The sequence below is a fragment of the Anser brachyrhynchus genome (genome assembly GCF_964034855.1).
Source record: "Anser brachyrhynchus genome assembly, chromosome: Z".
Lineage (NCBI taxonomy): Eukaryota > Metazoa > Chordata > Aves > Anseriformes > Anatidae > Anser > Anser brachyrhynchus.
In genome coordinates, this window is record NC_137697.1 from 68,953,875 (window position 1) to 68,975,126 (window position 21,252).

Sequence of the window (21,252 nt, forward strand, 5' to 3'; positions counted from 1 at the left end):
ATAAAAGTCTCCTGGTAGTACGCCTGAAGGCTCCAGCCTTGAATACACCTGTAAGCTAAAGAACCAGAACAGCAATAGGCTAATAGTTTCCTAGCAGCTTCTCCCAATATGTTTCTTTTCTCTCTTCCTGTCTGCATAACTTTTGACCTTAAAGGTCAGGAAGGGAGAAAGCAGGAGGAAATACTTTCTAGATTTGCCTTTTAGGCTTTGGGTTTTCTCTTTTCTTCTGATGTTGTGTTCAGATTTCCTGACAGCAGAGTGCAGTATTTGAGGCAAGACATGCTCTGTCTGTTACTTACATTCGTTTCTTTGCAGACAGCCTTGGCCGCTGCCTGGGATTCAGCTAGAATCTAGACTGAGAAAACACAAGTAATACTATCACTCTCCCTGTGTGCCTGTCATGCATCTTCATTTCAGATATGTCCATGTCTCATCTGTTTTACAGGAAACAACTGGACGCTTCTTCGAGAATCAGGCCAATTATCAGTGCAAGTCTGGCTACCACCTGGTTGGGAGCTCGCTGTTTATCTGCCAAGCCAATCGGCAGTGGTACAGTGAATCACCTCCTCAGTGCATTCCCCTCAGCTGTGGAAAGCCACCACCCATCCAACATGGCTACTCCAAAGGAGAAACCTTTGACTTGGGCTCCAAAGTTGAGTTTTTCTGTGATGAAGGCTACGAGCTGATTGGAGATGTGTCTTGGACGTGTCAGAAGTCTGGGAAATGGAACAAAAAGCAAAGCCCAAAGTGTGTGCCAACAAAATGTCCAGAACCACCCTTGGCAGAAAACCATCTGGTCTTGAGGGAAGTGACTAACCAAGTTGGTGTTGTAAAGTTCTCCTGCAAAGAGGGTTATGTTTTGCATGGCTCCTCTGTACTGAAATGCTTGCCGTCTCAACAGTGGAATGATTCCTTTCCCTTCTGCAAGGTTGTACAGTGTCCTGCACCTCCATACATCCCGTTCAGCGACCCTTTGACTTCATCCCTTCTTTTTGGTAGCACTGTGAAGTACATCTGTGTGGATGGGTTCTTACTGAAGGGTGAATCTACTATCAGATGCCAGGCTGATGGCTCATGGAGCTTGCCTTTGCCAGAATGTATTCCTGTGGAGTGTCCCCAGCCAGAAGAAATTCAAAATGGTATTGTTGATGTGCAGGGCCTCACCTTCCTCAGCACAGCTCTCTATACATGTAAACCAGGCTTTGAGCTGATGGGGAACACAACTATCCTCTGTGGAGAAGATGGACAGTGGCTTGGAGGAAGGCCAGCTTGCAAACCCATTGAATGCCCAAGGCCTAAGAAGATCCTCAATGGCAAATACTCATTCACAAACTTCCATTATGGGCAGACTGTTAGATATTCCTGTGACAGAGGTTTCCAGCTCCAAGGGGAGGAAACGCTGAGCTGCCTAGAGACAGGAGAGTGGAGTACAAATGTTCCCTCCTGCAAAGCCATAAGTTGCCAGCCTCCTCAGCCTATCGAAAATGGCTTTGTGGAGGGTGCAGATTACAGTTATGGGGCCATGGTCATTTACAGCTGTGTGCCTGGCTTCCAGCTCTCTGGCCTTGCCATGCAGACCTGTGAAGAATCAGGCTGGTCTAGCTCCACTCCATCTTGCCTCCCCACAGACTGTGGCCTACCTCCTCACATTGACTTTGGGGAGTATGTGCAGGTGAGACACGGGGAAAGACGCTCAGACCAGGAGAGCGTTACAGAGAGTCCCTCCCTTTCACACATGCTGCTGGCTGGCAATTTGAAGGACTTCAAAAGTTCTGTGAAGGAGAACAGTGCAATGCAGCTGACCACTTTCTTATTTGGAACTATCATTTTATACACGTGTTACTCTGGCTATGAGCTCTTGGGAAACCCTGTTCTAGCTTGCCAAGAAGATGGGGTCTGGAATGGCACTGCCCCCTCCTGTGTTTCAATAGAATGCACATTGCTGTCGCCTCCAGAGAATGGAATTTTATATTTCACTGAGAACACGCTCGGTAGCGTGGTGCAGTACACCTGTAAGCCAGGGTTTACACTTGTTGGCTCAGACACACGGCTGTGTTTGCCAAATCGGCAGTGGAGCAACACTGCTCCGTACTGCAAAGCAGTAACATGCAGCTCACCTACCCAGCTAATGAATGGGAGCATAAGAGGGGAGAACTACACGTATGGGAGTGTCGTCTACTATGAGTGTGATCCTGGCTACCAGTTAAATGGCCCCGCAGAGAGGAGGTGCCAAGAGAACCAGAAATGGGATGGCAGTGAACCGATTTGCATCCCTGTTTCCTGCAGCCCACCACCAGTTCTGGAGAATGGTCAAGTGTCTGGAGAGGAGTACACATTCCAGAGGCATACAGAGTATAGCTGCAACGAAGGTTTCCTGTTAGATGGGGACAGGAGTAGAGTCTGCCTTGCAAATGGCAGCTGGAGTGGAATTGCTCCAGTTTGCAAAGCTGTGACCTGCCCCATGCCTCTGCCTCTTGCCAATGGGAGAATTATTGGCTCAGATTTTGGCTTTAGGAAAGAAGTGCAGTATCACTGCAACGAAGGATACAACCTGCATGGAGCGTCCACACTCACCTGTCAGAGTGATGGTACCTGGGATTCAGAAGCTCCACGCTGTGAACCAGTCATTTGTGGACCTCCTGAAGACATCTCCCATGGCTTTCTGAACAGCTCAGACTTCACCTATGGGGAATTTGCCCAGTATGTGTGCTTCCCTGGCTATGAGCTGCATGGTAATCCTTCACGGCAGTGTTTGTCCAATGGCTCCTGGAGTGGAAGCCTTCCATCCTGCCTCCCCTGTGAGTGTCCTGAACCACAGATCCAGAACGGGGTTGTCCTTGGTGAAGATTTCAGCTGTGGGAAGAGCACCCAGTTTCAGTGCCTGGAGGGCTTTAAACTGCTAGGGCCTTCCGAAATCACCTGTGAGGCAGCTGGCAGGTGGAGTTCGGGGTTTCCTCGGTGTGGGCAGATTTCTTGCGGCTCCCCACCCATCATCCCCAACACGTTTATCAATGGGAGCAGCTCTGCAGATGAGAACACCATCATATATACCTGCTTGACAGGTTTTGTCATGCGGGGGAGTCCAGAACTGACTTGTGTGGAGACAGGTGTCTGGAAGAAGCCATACCCAAGCTGCGAGCTGCTAAGCTGTGGCCCGCCACCTTCTGTCCCCAATGCAGAGGTTCTTGGGAGCACTCATACCTATGGGAGCAAGGTCCAGTACAGGTAAGAACACTGCTGCCATTCTGTTTCCATAGAGTCTCTGAAGGAATGAAGATGGGAAATTTATGCACCCTCAATTAGTGCACATTTTTAGAAGACCTGGAAGAAAAGTTATGCCTTATCGTATGCGTAGATAGACAAAGCCCACATTCCCGTGCCCATAAAAAATATTGTTTGGGCCACTGATAAAACTTTAGCAAGGTATTTCAGCACGTTGGGCTGCACTCCTCCACCACCTTGGTTTCCTGTTCCTCTTTGCTTTCCTCCTCTCCTCTGACACTCTTGTCTGTAGGGCATGGATTTTTTTTCCTCTTTTGGCATGCCTTTTACCTCCTCTTCCTGCTTCAGCTACCTAATGTAACACAGAAGGGCTGATCTCCTAGTCCCATTTTCTGTACTGTAGCATTGCACTGTCAACAAGTGTTGTTGATGCACAGTTTTTCCTTTGTCGTAGACAAGAAAAATGTGTTTCTGATGGTTTCTTGTAAAGTGCACACTGCAGATCTCTTTCTCCAAAGTGAGGAATTCCTTGGCAGAAGGGGAGGTTTTAGCAGTAAAAGCAATAAACAGTAAGGGGCAGAACTGTGAGATTGCATGTGGATGAGTTTAACAGAATCAGATATTCCTGTTCATCTTTAACAAAATGAAGGGGGTCTGCCAACCTACAACTAAACCCACTGCTGGCCAGATCCTGCAAGCCAGTTGAGTGATCTTGGTCAAGCACTGCATGGCACAGAGCAAATCAGCCTGAAACTTCTAAGCAAGCAGTCTGTGGTCAGCATAAGGCTCAGTTTACTCTTGGAAGAAAGTGAGATCATCTTTAGAATTGGTGGTTGCATATGGGATATTCAGCAATTGGGAACTGAGAACCTGCAGTAGCATTTGGCACTCTCACAGTTTACTTAACCAAAAGCCCTCCTCACAAAGGGAAGGGCAGGGACTGCACCAAGGCACTCACTATTCTCTAAGCACTAAAGCTACCAACTCACTCTCCCTGGTGGTGCTTCAGCAACGTGAAGCAGCTGGAGATGAAGTCTGAAACTTCCAACTCTTGCAACAGAATAAACTCAGTCTAGGCATGCTTCTTGCAAGGTTCCCTTGAAATAATAGAGAAGTCACCAGGTGTGCTTATGAACAAGTAATGTTGAAAAATGTCTTTGAAACTTGTGGATCAGTTTGTCCCTAGCTGTGTCCCTTTGGTCAGGTGTTAATGCTCTGTTGCAGATGCCTGGAAGGCTACACAATGGTGACAGAAGAGGATGTATGCACTTGCCAGGAAGATGGACAGTGGTCTCCTCAAAGTATTTCCTGTTGTCCCAGAAAGTGTCCGCTCCCAGGAAATATCACCCATGTAATAGTACTTGGGGACAACTTCACTGTGAATGCAAACATCACTTTGTCATGTGTGGAAGGCTATACTCTGGTGGGAGTGAGCACATCTACATGCAAGGTATAGTATTATCTGCACTGTTTTATTTTGCAGGCTGTTGAATTCAAGAGTCTTCCTCTTGCCCTCATTAGCTTTTGGCTCTTAATTGCACACAACAAAAAAATGTAAAGCATGTCCTGTAAAATATAATATATATGCCTTCTTGTTCACCAGTAAGCACATAATAGACTTTCAGGACTGGAAATTAATGATCTCTTCTGTTAAAACTAATGCTGTCCTTTAGAAAAGCATTCCTTTTGTCTCATTTAGGAGAGTAAATCATGTACTTTTTGCAGGATTAGTACTTTTTCTAAGCAAACAATCTGTTTGCTCTTAAAAAGGTCTGTTGAAGTAAGAGTAATTGTGTTTGATGATTGTTTGTTCAGTTATTAGACCTCCTTTACGACCTGGGCAGGCAGCTGAAGCACTTAGCCATAGTAGGAGGCTTTCAGCTAAGAGAAAAGTATAGAACATGGAACTGAGTTTCATTCCTCTCTTGAAGAGTTCCCTGACCTATTAGATGACCTTGTATAGGTGAACTTGTTTTTCAGGTTTCTATTTCCCCTTTTATATTTTGTTCCCTCTGTCTTTCATGGCAGGGCATTCCTTTCATAGCTGAGCTTCAGTCTTTGTTGACGTCTTAGAAGTGCTACTTATATTACTGAGTTTCTTTAAAGATTTCACAGATTACATTAACTACATCAGTATGCCCACAGCTATTGGATGTTTCTGCTACTGTTTTCCTAACTTTTTCATTTAGATATGAATTTAGCATATGGAATGATGCATTCACGCTTTTTATCACACTTATTTTTCAGGAGAGTGGTGTTTGGATGCCAATGTTTTCTGATGACATCTGCATTCCTGTGTCGTGTGGGACCCCAGAATCTCCAGAGCATGGATTTGTGGTTGGCACCAAATTCAGTTATAAAGACTTGGTTCTTTATAAATGTGATCCTGGCTATGAATTACAAGTAAGCAAGCTCAATCTCTAGCATTCTAGAGCTTTAGTTGTCCTTTCTTCACTGTCCTTATGTAGTGACTGTGAGAATGTATTATGCCTGCTCCATATAGATATATTTCCGTAGCTGCTACAGAAGTTCAATATCTGCTTTTGTTGTTGTCTGTAGAATGCTCCTGGTATGTCTGGGGTATTATATGAATTAGTTAACTGTATAACTGAAGCAAATGTAAGCATCCTGTTCAAAGGCATGTATTCAGCAAATACCTTTCAGTGTTGTTTCTTTTTTTTATAGCTGAAGATTATTTCAATCCTCAAAGTACAGCTTTTGTGTTACTTCTGTGCAAAATGATACATACTTGTGACCATAAATCATGGAATTGTTAATTTCTCGCATGTGCTCTCTTGAACTAGCTCTCTGTTCTCAGTTAGATCATCTTCTTCCCTTTTCCAATCCCATAACATTCCAAGCCCTATGTCTTCTGCATTCTGCCTTCGAAACTCAAGGCTCCTGATAAATGGCACTGCCTTCAGTTCTGTGATACTGCTAGATGATGTGGAAGTGATTTGTCTTTTTTGATAAGACAAAGAGATTGCAGTTTGTTTAATGGCAGCTTTATTCCCTGGTGGAGATATGAACAAAGTCCTTTCCTGTTTTTATTAATGAGCATTAGGCTATTGTTCCTTTCTGAGCTCTGGAGCACCACTGATGTCCAGTTATCTGGATTCATGCTAGCCAATTCATAGCAGCTTCATGTGTTTTCAAAATTGCAGTGAGTTCAGAAATGAAAATTCATTGCTGAGGTCCAGCATGGTCTTCACCATCCCCAGGTGATGGCAGAATATGGGACTATCCTGTCCAGAGGCATGAGGTAGCAATGAGAGGTGCTGTCTCTTAACACTGCACTTCATGAGTACCAAACAAAATGCATTGCTTCCTTGTTACGGTGGTAACTCTGATAATAACTACAAACTTCATACACCCAGACGGGATTGCATTCACATGGTCTTTCAGTATATTTAAAAAGGAGAGTTTAGAGAATTCACAGGTAACAAGAAGTCTAATTTCCAGACAGAAACAGAGAGGACAGATAGGTAGAATTGCTGTTAAATGTATTTTTGGCGGTGATAAACTAGTGCTTTTTTATAGTAAAAGATTGATCCGTCCTTTGTACGCCAGCTTCGCCACCTAGTGTCAGTGTGTTTCCCTCTTGTTAGAGGTCCTGTGTTTTTCTCTCCAGAAAGCAAAATACGTTGGCTGTAATGCCTTACAACACTCATTTCAAACAGCTGCCCTTGTCAGTGGGTTTGCATTGTAATGAAAGTACATTACTTCAAGGGACAAATTTAGATGTTGTTCTTCATGTCTTGGAATAAAATACAAGATAAATCTTTAAGTATAAATTAAGTATATCTTTAACTAACCATAAAATGTGCATGTAAGATATAAATAACGTCATTTATAAGTGAATTTGAAGCATGAGTGCTTGGGACATGATCAAAGTCAGTACAGTATGTTTACAAACCATAGGCTTATACTGTTGGTGAAAAGAATGCAAGTTAGATTTTCGTTAAGTGAATACTGGAATGAGAAAATGTGCCATCATAACACATTTCTGGGAACAAGAATGGCAAAACTGACAAAAACAATGGTACTCCAGGGAGAAGGACAAGGAAACTGACTAACTGACCCACAAGCATTTGGTTTGTAAACAGTACCCTGCAGTTTGCAGGAAGGAGTTCTAGCCTAAACTCTCCTCGTCAACTTGAGCTGTGAGCATTTAACTCTGTCTTCATATGGGTTGTACATGGAGGGAAGACACACTGGCATTGCTGGATTCCAGAGCTGTTGGGAGAAAAAAGGATTGCTAAGTGAAGCTGGTCTTTGAGCATTGTCTCTTGTTTTGTAGGGTGATGCAGAACGGACTTGCCAAGAAGACAAGCTTTGGAGTGGCACAGTGCCAGCATGCAGAAGTATGTTCCATCTGAGTTTGTCACTTGATGAATTTGGTCAAGGGTGTTTTTAACCAGAAGACACTCGTGGTCGTTTTGCCTGATTTATAATTCATACTGTCTTCATATGTCTAAAAATCATCAGTAAGTACCACTGATAACACAATGGGAGACATGCAGAACTGCCGTTTTGTGCAGGTAACAGTGTTAAGGAAATCAATACAGCTTTCCACTGCTGTGCCCCTGTACCTCTAAGAAAGCTGGGCAAACAGGTAGCAAAGGGGTTGTTGTTGAATCCTTCCATTTACATATCCTTTACTTCAGACATAGGGCTGCATGCACAATGGGGCCTTTGACACATTCCTTTTGCTGTTTTAGCTTTTTGCATCTTTAGATAAGTTTAATGGAAATTGTTAATGATGTGAAGAAGTTTAAACATTTTCTATTAACTGCATGTTTAAGTAAGATGAGATACAGAGAGTTTAGAGAAACATCAGTTTCTCTGAAACTCTACACAAATAAAGAGTAGCAATGACAACTTGAAGAGCTGTTTTCTTGTATCAAGTTACTGATACAAGAGATTACTGTCATATTACTTTAACAGATTATTGTCCATCTCAGAAGAGTAATATCTGAAATTTAAACAGCTCTGCCACTTGAGGTCATGGTTTCTCGGGTTGCTAAGATCCTTTGACCACCACAGTTACCCAGAGCTGTGGGTACTCAGCATTCTGAACTGTAGCTCTATGGATACTCTTTTTCAAAGGTACTTAGTTCTGTCTGATTCCCTCTGCCTGCAGTGCCAAAACAGAAGCTGTCTACGTAAATACTTATGTGCAGTTCAGCTGTTGGCTTCAAGGCTTCCTGCCAATAAAGCCACAATGGATTTTGTCTTTCAGCAGTATCTGAGAGCACTGAATATTATTCTGCTGCTGTTCTGCTACTCAGGAGCAAATATCTGGGAATGCCCATATAAACACCGTGTTCTTTCCCTGTTTCACAGGGTAAAAATGTGGAGGAGCTGGGAGCAGGACAGGCTATATGCACTGTGTCTGGAGTATATTTCTTATGTTACAGGAGTATCATGTGGGCCACCAGAGGCGATAGAAAATGGATCTGTTCAGGGAGAGGAGTTGTTGTTTGGCAGTGAGGCTTTTTACAGCTGTGACCCTGGTTTTGAACTACAGGGACCAAGCCGAAGGATTTGCCACGTTGACAAAAAGTGGAGCCCTTCTGTTCCTTCATGCAGGAGTAAGTAGCCAGCACAGCAACATGGTGGCAGTTTTCCAGGAGGGCCAGGAAACTGACTGTCATGGTACTTTTGCTGGCTTCCACCTGATCTCCTACTCCATTTGGGGGTGTAACAGGAGGAGCCAGCAGAAAAGACAGCTGAGAAGTTCTCACTGGCAGTTCCTCCCCGATCTGAAGGGAGCTCCTTTTGACATAAGAAAATGGAACAACCATAGAGCTGTGCTCAGGTTACTAGAGGAGAAGTGTGGCCTGCTCTATTTGATTTGCTTTGCACTGTGGGTTGCAGGGCCTTGAACATCATGTGCTGAGGTGATTTGTCTCTGCAATGTCAAGGCTAATATATCTTGGTCCCTGGTATGTCTGGAGATCAAGACTCTGCTCCTTAGGATCGGATCTTGGTCCTGTGAAGCAGAAGGTGATTAATTGTGCGAGCATGGAAAGAAGGATTTATGATTTATTTCATACAGGTTATAAATAAAATGCCCAAATTTTATAATCTCTTCTATAATCTCTACCAATAAATCATTTTCCATCTTTTCATGGTGATGTCATAGTCCTACTGCTTGTATTCCTTTCTCTTAGCTTTGACCAATTTTCATGGTCTGTGCAATAGGGACGGGACAGCGGACAAGATCTTCTTTAACTACTGTCATTTTTCCTGGGGACATCCTGAGGCTGTCTTTCACTGTACAGGGAGCAGAGAGGTCTGAAGATGCATCCTCTGGGTTAATCAGAAGAAATATTCTGGATCACTGATTGCTTACTACACTGTCAGATACACTGAGGCAGGGTCTCTCTCAGGTGTCTGCAGCCTGAACCTCAGGAGAGAGGGCAAGCAAGGCATTATATAACCTTTCTCATATAGTACTTCACAGATTCTTTCTTTCTTCCCATCTTTCCTTTAATTCAGTCTGTGAATAGAACTGCGGACAGTGTATACCAGCCAGACAGAATGGGCTTTGTTGTTTGTATAAAACCAAAATTTTTTCTTCTCTTAAGGAATTAATTGTGGGCTGCATCCCTCAGTAGAAAAAGCAGAGGCCATTTCTACGGGAAGCACATACAGAAGTAATGTAACCTTTGTGTGCAGCGCTGGGTATCATCTTGTTGGACCCCAGAACATCACATGTCTTACCAATGGGAGCTGGAGTAAACCATTACCATCGTGTGAAGGTAATCATTTGGTGTCATTGCCTGGAACATTCTGATCTGGGATAAGCACTGCCTCCCACCATGTGCATGTATATCACATAATCCAGGGAGTAAGCTGCTTTCTGGAGACAATTCTGTAATGTCTGTTAAAAATTGTGCCTGCAAAATGAAATGTCTCAAAAGGAACAGTGCCTATTACCAAACCATAAGGAGGCTTAGACATCATTTTTCCTTAGGTCTTAATCTGCAATTTTACAGTCTTAGTGAGAGATGACATTGCTTATCATCTGAGAAAATTGAACTATTAACTAAAGGTGATGGACTGTGAGGACATGGAACTTCTCCCAGCAGCCTTCTGAAGTCAGTTGTTACGTTGATATTCTTTCTCTGAATTTTGGGCTCCAAACCCAGCAACAGGATTGTCTCAAGGACAGTATCAGCAGCTCAGCCTTTATCTCCACTCCTCGCTTGAATAAATACTGTGAGTGCATGACGTACCATTTTGCACTTAACTGCTTTCAGAGGCTCCCTTGGAAGGTCCTGTTGCTTATGCCAAGCAGAATAAGTGTCGAGCAGGAATTATCTGTATCATACAGAGTGGGCAGTAGTTGGTGGAAACAAGGCTGTCGACATAAAAATGGAACAAAAACTTAAGATCCCAAGCATGAACAGATAGCCACCGTTGTTGGATGACTCTGTTCAACATATAAAGTGTATAGAAGCATAGTAAATCGCAATATCACTAAGTATGAGTATTCTCCTTTCCTGGCCTTTTAGCCATGAAAGGACAAAGTCTTCACACTATTCCTTTCCTTTCAGAAACACATTAGTCCATTTTTTGCTCATCTCACTTCCTTTCAGGCTGTTTTTGTCCTGCCGCACATACTCTGGCCTCCTAAGCTAGACTCCAGATCCAGCACTCTGCTTGCTTGCCTTAGTTGCCCCTTACATTCTCACATGGAGCTGGCTTGCAGATGTCTCCACAGCCAGCTGCCTACACAGGTTCAAAAGGGACCGACATGCTGTGACAGCTTCACCAAAGTAAGACAGATAAGGATCTTCCACTCAAGGCAGGTGTTAGGTGCCTGTCACCAGATCCATGAAAACTGCACGAGGCCTAGGGATCATTGCTGTGTTTGGCAATCACACGGTGTACAACTCGCTGTGCACTACAGTACTCTTAATGCTTTGCAGACCTTCTTGTAGCAATCTGCAAAGTTGGTAGGGGTTGTCCACATTGCAGAGGAGGTTTCAAGTACCTAGACAGGCACCTAAGAGAAGTCACACATGAGCAGTGCTGAAATAAACAAGATATCAGGAAAGACTGCTTGAACAAGGTTGAGCATGGCCACTTCTCCCAACTTCTCTCTTCCTGTTGCCTGATGCCCTTATGTCCATCTTTGCTAGTTTAATCTTAACTCGTCCTATTATGCAGACCACCCAGGAAAATCGAATGGAAAACAGGATGTAGAACAGAGTGTCCTGTGTAGCAGTGGTAACCTGACTAGGGCTGTCTGCTTGCTGGCTTCAGAAACACAGCGGAGAATCTTGAGGGGACCAAATAGTAATTTAAGTGTTCAGCACCTTGCATCAAACCCATCCTGCATCTAATCTGGTATTTCTTGTCTGTCAAAAAGGAAGTTGCAAAGGGCTGCAGGTTTCTGAGGTATCTCTTAGCAGTGAGAAGGAACCATTTCCATGTTCTGCCCCACTTACCCCAGTACAAGGCCATAAATATGTCCTTCCCTATCTCTGCCAAATTTTGCTGACCTGATAAACGTGTGGCTGTGGCTTTTCTTTATCACTGGGAGGAGGTCCTTCCCTGACTTGACTGCATTGCCTTACTGGGGCTACTGAACTGTCCCTCAGTGCTCTTCATGATTTATTAGTGTGTGGCTGCTACTTTAAACATACTGTGTGAGTAACTCAGGAACTGTTGGAAGTCCAGGTCTGATATCAAGCTGAGTTAATGAGAGCTCTTCCTTTGCAGAGACCAGATGCAAAGTTCCACTTTCCTTGCTGAATGGGAAGGCGATTTATGAAAACAATACAGTTGGCAGTACTATAGCATATTTCTGCAAGAGAGGATACAGCTTGGAAGGAGAACCTGCAGCAGAGTGCACAAGGGATGGAAGATGGAGCAATCCCTTGCCTCTCTGTAAACGTGTGTGTTTGCTTTGTAATGAAAAAGAGGTCTCAACTTTTAAGCGTTAAAGGCTAGGTTGCTCTTCATTTAAACTGACAGTAATTGAGAGCAACTTCTGCAGATATTTGTGGAGATGCATTGTAATTTTTTTCTGGCGTGGCCATGAGCAGAATTTGTCACTCATAGTTTAAAAAATTGGTTTGACCCACATTAGGAGATATGTTGGTGTGCATCCTGTTTTTACAAAGGAACAAAGGAAGCAGTTGCTGAGAGATGTTAAAGCATTATCTTGTCTGGGTGTATTTTTCTGACAGTAAAATAACAAGCTGTGTTCTGCATAACGCCCTTTAGTTGGAAAGCTGACATTAAATGGAGTCAATTGGATTCAGCGACTTGATATATGAGGAACAGGTGAGAGAAAGGTGTTTTTTCAGCCTTTGGAAGAGAAGGCAAGGAGAGATCTTATTGTTGTCTGCAAATGACTACTGGCAGGGTGTAAATGAAAAAGAGCCAGACTCCTTTCAGAGGCGCACAGTGGTAGGATATGAGGGAGTGGACCCAAGCTGCAACAAAGGAAGATCCAGTTGAGTGTATGAAGAAACTTTTCACTATGATAGCAGTTGAATTCTGGAACAGGGTCCTGCAGAGAATGAGAAACGTCCATCCTCAGACATACTCGGATGTCAGCTGTACGAGGCCTAGAGCAACCTGACTTAGTCGGCCCTGCTTTGTAAAGAAGGTTGAACTAAATGTCTATAGAAATTATCCTGTGATTCTATGAAATAGCACCTTATACACATGTATACTGTGCATGCACAGCCACAATAGCCGTCATTGTTGCTGTATCTGTCTGCAACTACTTCTAAGATCTACTGTTGTCTCAGGGTAGTAATTGAGACATTTTAGTTTTTGTACAACAAAGGACTCAGAGGATTTTAGTTTGAGGAATCTGGCATTAATCTGTGCTGTAGATAAGGTCCAGCCTTCTCCACATTCCTGGTGAGAGCAATAAACCATGCAAAAATACCTGAGCAAGCTTACAGGCAGTAATAAATAAGGTTATCAGAGAAATTCAAAGCTCTAATGTCTCTATGCAAACACCTGGATTTTATGCTGTTTTCTATTGATCCAGGCCCTCAGGACAAGGAGTGGTATAAGTTTGACTTTTTTAAAAGTGGAGTAGGTCTTACTTTTTTATACCAAAGCTATGGTAACCAGGAAGGACAGGAGAGAATGGCATGATTGTAACATATATGATACTCTCCACTTAAATCCTTAGTATAGCTTCCACTGACTTCGACAGAGTATGTAGCAAGTCATGTGACAGCAGAGAATCAAACCTTTTAACTTTATTTTATAATCCAAATCTCATAACTTTACATCAAATTACACATGGGACTTGTGAGTGGCATCCATTTCTATTGCTCTTCATATGATTTGATTTTGAAATTCGCAGAAATAAAGTTCTCTCTTTCTTCCTTCCTTTCCTCTCTTTTTCCTTCCTTTTCCCTCACACCTTTTCTTTGAACAGCAAACCCTTGCCCTGTGCCTTTCATAATCCCAGAGAATGCCCTTCTCTCCGAGGTGGATTTTTATGTTGGGCAGAATGTCTCCATCAGGTGCAGGGAAGGCTACCAGCTGAAAGGGCAGGCTGTGATCACCTGTAATGCCGATGAGACTTGGACTCCGACAACGGCTAAGTGTGAAAGTAAGTACAGGTGTTGCAGTTCTGCGAGGACACGGTCTGTTTCTGTAGGGCTGGTGACACATCTCTATTACACAGGAGCATAACAGCACAGACATGTTAGCAAAGTTCTCTATCTAGATGCAGTTATCCATAAAGAACAGCATTTTTATCTACAATTGTCTTATGGAGAGCAGGGTTGCTTCTAGAGACCCTGGCTCATAAAAGCAACCAAAGAAGCTCTATAAAAGAGCTATATCTTCTTTCTAAGAGAGTTATTTCAGGAAAAAGATCCAGAATAAGTCTATGAATTGATGCCCCAGGTGCACTCATGCTACTGGCCGTTAGGCTCTGCTGTAATTTTCTTTTCAATTTATCTTTTGCAAGCAATGCAGCTGTGTTTGACTGTTGCATACCCTGAATGTCTTGAGAATGATTCCAGTGAGATTGAGACAAGGGCTGTAGGGAGAGGTGTTCTTTCATTGTATTCATTGACACTGATAAAAGGCATGAAGTCCTTTTTCAGGCTTTTTGGCTTCTTACAAGCAGTATTGGTTAGCACAGACAATGACATCGCCTCACCCTGCAAACCCAGTCTCATGTATTTCCTAGGACCATCTGAAAGTTTCTGCTGTGTCTGGTAGATTCAGTCATTGTTGCATTACTTAAAATTGCTGTTGCTGGTCCTCTCCATGCTTTGGTCTTCTCCATCCTTGCTGGTGCTCGCGAGAGAGTACAAACAGGTTCGCCCTGTGGGTACCTGCTCTGTGGAGAAGTCCCACTTGCTGCATTTTCATCAGAGATGTCTCAGCATCTCCTGAGTCCTGCGGGCAAAGCTGTTGGAAACAAAAGAGTTGGAAACCATGTCATGCAGGCTTTGTAGCTCACCAGCCTCTGGGTGATTTCTTTTGTTTAGAGATATCTTGCGGGCCCCCAGCTCACATAGAGAATGCTCTCATCCGTGGTAGCTTCTATCAGTATGGAGACATGATCACCTATTCCTGCTACAGTGGCTACATGCTGGAGGGGCCCCTGCGAAGCATTTGCCTAGAAAATGGAACATGGACAACACCACCTACCTGCAAAGGTAAGTATTTTTTTGAACAGAAGTATTTCTTAACTAGCCATAAGCATGGAGGTGTCATCCTAGCTGCAGTAGAAACAAAAGCCAAATTCTTGCTGGTTTCAGTGCAGCTGTGATTTCACCCCAGGCATGTTAAGTGCAGGGTGTTGCTTTATTTCCAAGTGAAAGAGAGGTCATCCTGATTTTTCCTCTCTAGTCCTTACTAACCCTGTGGTTTCTCTTCCTGCAGTGTTGCATCCCACACTTCAGATTCTCTTTCCCACATCTTTTGTAAGAAGGACGCAGAACTAGTCATCTTGTTGACATGCTAGGCTGTTTCAAATAAAGCACTCCTGGTCATTTTTTCAAGCACTGCATAAAACACAAGTAAGAGATTGAATGGGTGGTTGGCCTCTTGCTGTGTTTAGAGCTTGGCAGCTCCTGAAAACTCTTTTGCAATAAAGTACTTCAGGATAGGTTGGTACAGCTCACTAAATAGTGCACACTAAGTACTGCAGAAAATTTGTGATTTTAGCAAAATACCAAGTACAAAGTCTTACCTTTCCATCCTTGACTTCTATAAATTACAGAATTAACTCTTTCACACTGAAGATTTGTAGAAATGATCAATTTTAAGCAGAAAATGGGGGAAAACAACACAAAACATAGACGACAAACTATACAGTTAAAAGCAGATATAAGAATATTCAAGCACTAACTGAAAACAAAGGGTCACACAGCTGTCATGGAAGAGACCTTGCCACCTGCCATTTCCCCACCAGAAGCTTGACTAGCCCTCCTGCTGCCGGGTCACTATATAGCTGTGTGAGTTAGCTGCAGCCTGAAATCTTACCTCAGATGGTGTAACAGCCACTAGAGTACAAACTAAGCCTTAGGTGTTCTGTTCAGAAACATGAGCATTAGAAGTAAAAACCTTAGGGCACATCAGTGGCAGTCATAAGCAGTCACATTCCCAAAGCTCGAGAATTCCTGCAGAAGAGAATTGTCCCCCTGTACTCTGCTCTGGTGAAGTCGAACCTTGAGTACTGTGTTTGGCTTTGGGCCCCTCACTACAGAAAGGACATCAAGGCCCTGGAGCGTGTCCAGAGAAGGTCTATGAAGCAGGTGAAGGGCCTGGAACACAAGTCCTGTAAGGAGCGGCTGAGGGAACTGGAGTTGTTTAGTCTGGAGAAGAGGAGGCTCAGGGGACCTTGTTGCTCTCAACAACTACATGAAAGGAAGGTGTGGGGAGCTGGGGGTCAGCCTCTTCTCACGGATAACAAGCAATAGGATGAGAGGGAATGGCCTCAAGTTGCACCAGGGGAGGTTCAGGTTGGAAATGAGGAGACATTTCTTCTCAGAAAGAGCAGTCAGGCATTGGGACGGGTTGCCCAGGGAGGTGGTGGAGTCACCGTCCCTGGGGGTGTTCAAGGAAAGGTTGGACGTGGTGCTTAGGGGCATGGTTTAGTGGGTGACATTGGTGGTAGGGGGATGGTTGGACCAGATGATCTCGAAGGTCTTTTCCAACCTTAATGATTCTACGTGCCAGAACATTGATCTGGAAACATCAAAATCGCAATCAAAGTTGTCAGGTCTGCCTCTGCCCTTGCAAGTGTCTCAGCATCTCATGTCTAAAATTGAAGCAGCAATACTTCCTCCCTCCACTGCCATCTTTCTGTTTAGATCAGAAACCCCTTGCTGTTGGAAGTTTCTATACAGTGCTTAGCCTGAGTAATCAGTGTCCCTTTGGTAGTGTTTTTTTTATTGTTGTTGAATTCTGCCACCAAAATATGGATGTTAAGACCTAGATAATTTGAGTTGCCCTCCTTTGTGAAAGCAGGCTCTCTGTTAAAAGTCCAAATGCAATAGTTAAAATTGCCTTGCCTAAAAATCACAGATCAGCAGGTTGTTTTGAGGAGGCACAGAGCCAGTAAAGTGGATTTGTAACTCCTGAACTTTTCAGGAATAGAGAAGCTACTTCTGAAAACCATGTTTTTGCTAGTAATGTGCTCATGGTTTGGCATTGCCCCGACGAGTGGGCTGTCAAGCAGCCAAGTAGAGGAGATTTGTGGTAAAAGCACCTGAGTTATTTCAGATGCCTGGAGTTATCCAGAAGTCCTTTTGGAAACTTACCCTCACAAACAATCAAGTCCTTTCTGAAAAGCTTACTGAGGATTTTATTATTTCCTTCTAAACTGTGGAGGCTACAGAATTCAGGGGATCTCAGCACAATAGCTACTCTACCTAAGCTACGTGTTTATTAGCAATTTCTTTTTATGTTATCTCCAGACTGTAACACTGTGCATTCTTCAGCTGCCTCCTTAAAATCATCAGTTTTAGTTTTTATTCTTATTTACTAGTTTTTAGTTACACAGAACACTACCTTATGCCAAGGGCTGTAGTCTTCTGCTAAAAGAGGTTCTTGCCATTGTTGGCTAACAAACTGAAAGGGATGATATGCAAAAAACTGTTAAACATCCTGTTTCCAATACCACTGAATTCATGGGACTATTCAGAGGAATAAGTGTTGGGATTATTTTGAAATACAAAGTGATGAGGTGGACAGATGATTAGGGTAGTGCAACTAAACAAAGTGGAAAAACTTGCCTTTTGGTATATTAAGGGAGAAAAATAACAATTTCCCTCCTCCTTTCACCTAAAAGGGAAACTAAAAAGGACCAAAGATGCTTCTGAGGGGACTGATGTGTTTTCATGACACATGTCAAAATACTCTTTCAGAACTGCTTTATAATTCATTTGGGGGATTTGCCTAACAAAAGGCCTACAGGACCCAAGCCTTTGTGGTGTACATCAGAAGCAACATGAAAGCACTGTTTGCAATGATTCATCCTGCATTTCTTCTCTTTGGCTCTGTGAGCTGATTATTAATATGTCCTGAGCCTGCTTGAAACATACTGGCCCGGTTGAACAGGTTAGTTAACGTAAATATTGTAATTAAAAAGCAGACTTTGTTGGCTTCTGTGGAAGAGCTGTAACCACAGCTGCACTTGGCTGAATCACTACGAGCTAGTGATTGCAGGCCAGATTCCAATCTGAGTTTCAGGGGTGAGAAGTATTAGGCTGGATCTGACAAACATAAACACCAGTGGAACTCATCAGACTTCACAGATTCACACAGCTTGTTGAACTCCTCTCTCTCCTCTCTGAAATGCTCTAAAATCTGTGTCAGGTATTTGCTTTCTGCCCACGTCTTGTTGGCTGGGAGAGGTCTTCTGGCATGGAGCAGCTAACCAAAAGGTTGGTACCCAGCTAGCAGACGAGCATTCTGAGGGGCAGCAGAGGCATCAGGAAACTGTTCACTTGCTACCACATAAAAGTTTTTTGACAGAAATTAAATCTCTTTTTTACCTCTTCTTACCCAAATTGGTCTTGCAGCAGTGTAATGGTTGGAAATAATTATCAGCATGGATTTATAAAGTGTGGAGTCTCAAAGATTAAGACTGATACTGTGGATGTGAGATGTGCTACCAGAAACTGAAGTTGCAATTAATGATTCCCATTTTTTTTTCAGTAGATCAGGACTGCATTTCTCCTGCTTGCTTTCACAGAAGTAGAAAAAGAGAACGAGATCCCAACTTAATTTCTTGCTCCAAGCCTTTCTCTACTTTTGTCTGCTGAGTGAATAATAATCCCTACAGCTACAGACACATAGAGCCTCTCCCTTTGTAAACTGGTGTATAACAAGAGCACACCTAGGGATGGTACTTATTAATTCTTCAGAGTTTCACAAACAGGGGTCCTGGGCAAAAATCCAATAGAAGCATACCTCTGACTGAGATCCTGAATCCAAAGCAACTTCTGCAACTCATGAAATGTACACATCTTCTCCATCAGCAGCATGAGAGAGAATAAATTGCAGAAACCACATGGGGGGCGGCCTTGAATTTAAATTGGCTTTTAATTTATATACCAGCCCTTTACTTAATATCCTATTATACTTTCATGGAACATCTTTTCAGTGGTCTGGATCACAGACACCTTCAAAACTTCAAATGTTTTTTGATTCAACTTTCATAATTTTTCATTGCACAGAAGAAATCTATTTGGCACACTGTTCCACTTCAGTCAACACCTAGAGACAAGCTGTCTGTATGTTCTTAGATATCTTTACAACAAAGATCGTTCCAAATACCTCTGAAAATATTGCAACTTCTGTGAACCTGTCAGGGCATAAGGTCTCTTCCCAATCTCATTATCAGATGACATTTGATGGGAAAGTTCTTGAGTTTTTAAAAAAGCTAAAGCTTCAGCTAAGGCTTTCAATGGACTCCAAGCTGTAACTTGCAGCTTGGCATGGTTTAGTTGCAAGAGTGACTCAAGTTCTGCTCTGTCAATGCAAGATTTGCGTTCTTTCCAGTGTGGAAGTCAGGTCTGAACCAGTGTGCTAAACCACTGCTTGTAGTTAATACTAGCATTTGAAAAAGATCTGAAATACTTTCAAAGGCTAAACAGCCTTATTTTGCTCAGCTAGTAACTAATTGAAGATAGGATGCAATTAACAGTTCAGACTGAGTTTTCTGAGGTTACTCTGTGTTCATAACTACCACTAATTAGAAGTTTGTCTGATTACTTATTTGTTCTGTAGTACCATCTAGAAGCCACATTTTTTGATCTTATGTATATGGCGTGTACATGAACATGAGAGGGATTGTACTTGCTCCAATGATCTTTAAGTCTAATGTGTTTGTACTTAGCTTGCCACCCAGTTTTGTAAAGTAGTCCTGGTTTTCCTGGAAATATTAGCCAAGATACAGTGCAGTGTTGTACAAAAGATGATGAAGTCCAAAGCCTGTTGAGTTCAGGCAACTTACTGGGGTGGTGTGTTAGAGCCCGCTTCAAATTCATCACTTGTATGATCAAGTATTTATTAGCAGGTATGTGAGCCACAGAAAAGCAGTCAGCATGAATGCTGAATGAGGTTTATAATCATGCTTTTGGTTCCACAGGTAAACACTTTGCTGTGCCACTGTTGCACCCTTTGTAGGGCACTCCTCATTACTCTGGATGATAGTGCAATAAAAATTCCGTGTGCAACCGCAGTGTTTTATCTCACTTTCGACAAACCTTGCGTTGTGCCAGACAGCATTATCTTGGTGCTTCATACCAAGGTTAGAAGGAAGCTTGATTTTATCAAGAAGAGGAAAAAAAATGGGTAATAGTTTTTTTCTGGGGGGGAGACAAGTAAAGCACAGTATTAGCCTTGAAGCATTGTCCGGATAATTTACCAGACCATTCTAAAAACATATTATTTGTCATTCTTGCCATTGTTCAAGGACATTAATGGGTTGTTTTAATGGTGCACTGTAAATAATGAGGAAAGTATTATGTATGCTTCCCTCTGTGCTCTCGCTTACCATACCTAGTCACATGCACACAGCTAGAAAATGATGTCGCCCTTGAAATCAAAACCAAGTTAAGCTTCTGAACTTTACTGTGTGTTTGTCCTGCGTGAAACCTTACAACTGCAAAAATCTGTCTAAGATTCTGAATTACTGATTTTCTAATTAACCTTCTTGAGATGGTCATGAAATTGTTCTGTTTTCAGCTGTCTGTCGGTTCCCGTGTCAGAATGGTGGAGTCTGTGAGCGACCAAATGCCTGCTCGTGTCCAGATGGCTGGATGGGTCGTCTCTGTGAAGAGCGTATGTATCATCCATAGAGTAATTTTTAAGGATGTTGTAGGTGAGACAAGTGAATTTACTGCTGAGTGGGAAAATTAAAGGCATAAGAGCCAAAAACATAAAAATCGTAACTTCGTTCTGCATGACAAATTAGACTAGAAATGACTAAGCAATTGATTGTTTCTAGACAAATGGCCGTCCTCTAACACCAATAAAAAGATAATACAGCTGTGATAGTAATAGCTGCTCAGATAATACAGCTGTGGCACCTTTCCATCCTTTCCTTTGTGACCTGTGTTCCACTGCCCTACAAATGCTAGACTGGCTTTTCCTGGCCTGGGCCGCTGTGTAATTAGAGAACTGGATCTGTTCTGGTTGGGAACAGCCAAATCTGACTTCTGGGTCTGTCAGAACTTCGCTGGGTGGCATTGGAGATGCCAGGTTTTGCCATATTTCCCATTTCTTTGGCAGTGCTCTTAACACAAAGGGTTGGCGAGGTCATGCCCTTCGTGCTGGCAGTACCACCGTAGCCAAGCATGCAAACTCGGCCCTGTATGTTGGACATTTTCAGCAGGAGGGGGGTTGAGCCCTGTGGCTGGCAGAATTGTGTTGGGAATGCCACAACTGATTTCCTTACCTTAACATTAGTAACGATACCTAATGCATTCTTCAGAACCAGAAGACAAATTCTGTGCCCCTAGACATTTTGATCTGTCATCCCAGTTCTGACCCTGTTTTCCTTTATGGGGA

At 43.0% G+C, this 21,252-nt stretch overlaps 1 protein-coding gene across 5 annotated transcripts in view; it reads left to right on the forward strand.

Moving 5' to 3' along the window:
- The window catches only part of SVEP1 (sushi, von Willebrand factor type A, EGF and pentraxin domain containing 1), a 128,111-nt gene that overhangs the window by 97,504 nt on the left and 9,355 nt on the right, over positions 1-21,252 (forward strand). For 3 of the 5 annotated variants that reach the window (XM_080574207.1, XM_080574204.1, XM_080574208.1), the window contains 10 exons: positions 446-3,225; positions 4,447-4,672; positions 5,470-5,625; positions 7,523-7,586; positions 8,643-8,816; positions 9,816-9,989; positions 11,959-12,132; positions 13,646-13,822; positions 14,715-14,885; positions 20,428-20,523. In XM_080574207.1, coding sequence (XP_080430333.1) covers positions 446-3,225; positions 4,447-4,672; positions 5,470-5,625; positions 7,523-7,586; positions 8,643-8,816; positions 9,816-9,989; positions 11,959-12,132; positions 13,646-13,822; positions 14,715-14,885; positions 20,428-20,523 — 4,192 coding nt within the window. The remainder of the gene's footprint in view (positions 1-445; positions 3,226-4,446; positions 4,673-5,469; positions 5,626-7,522; positions 7,587-8,642; positions 8,817-9,815; positions 9,990-11,958; positions 12,133-13,645; positions 13,823-14,714; positions 14,886-20,427; positions 20,524-21,252) is intronic. The other 2 variants (XM_080574206.1, XM_080574205.1) reach the window with 2 other exon arrangements.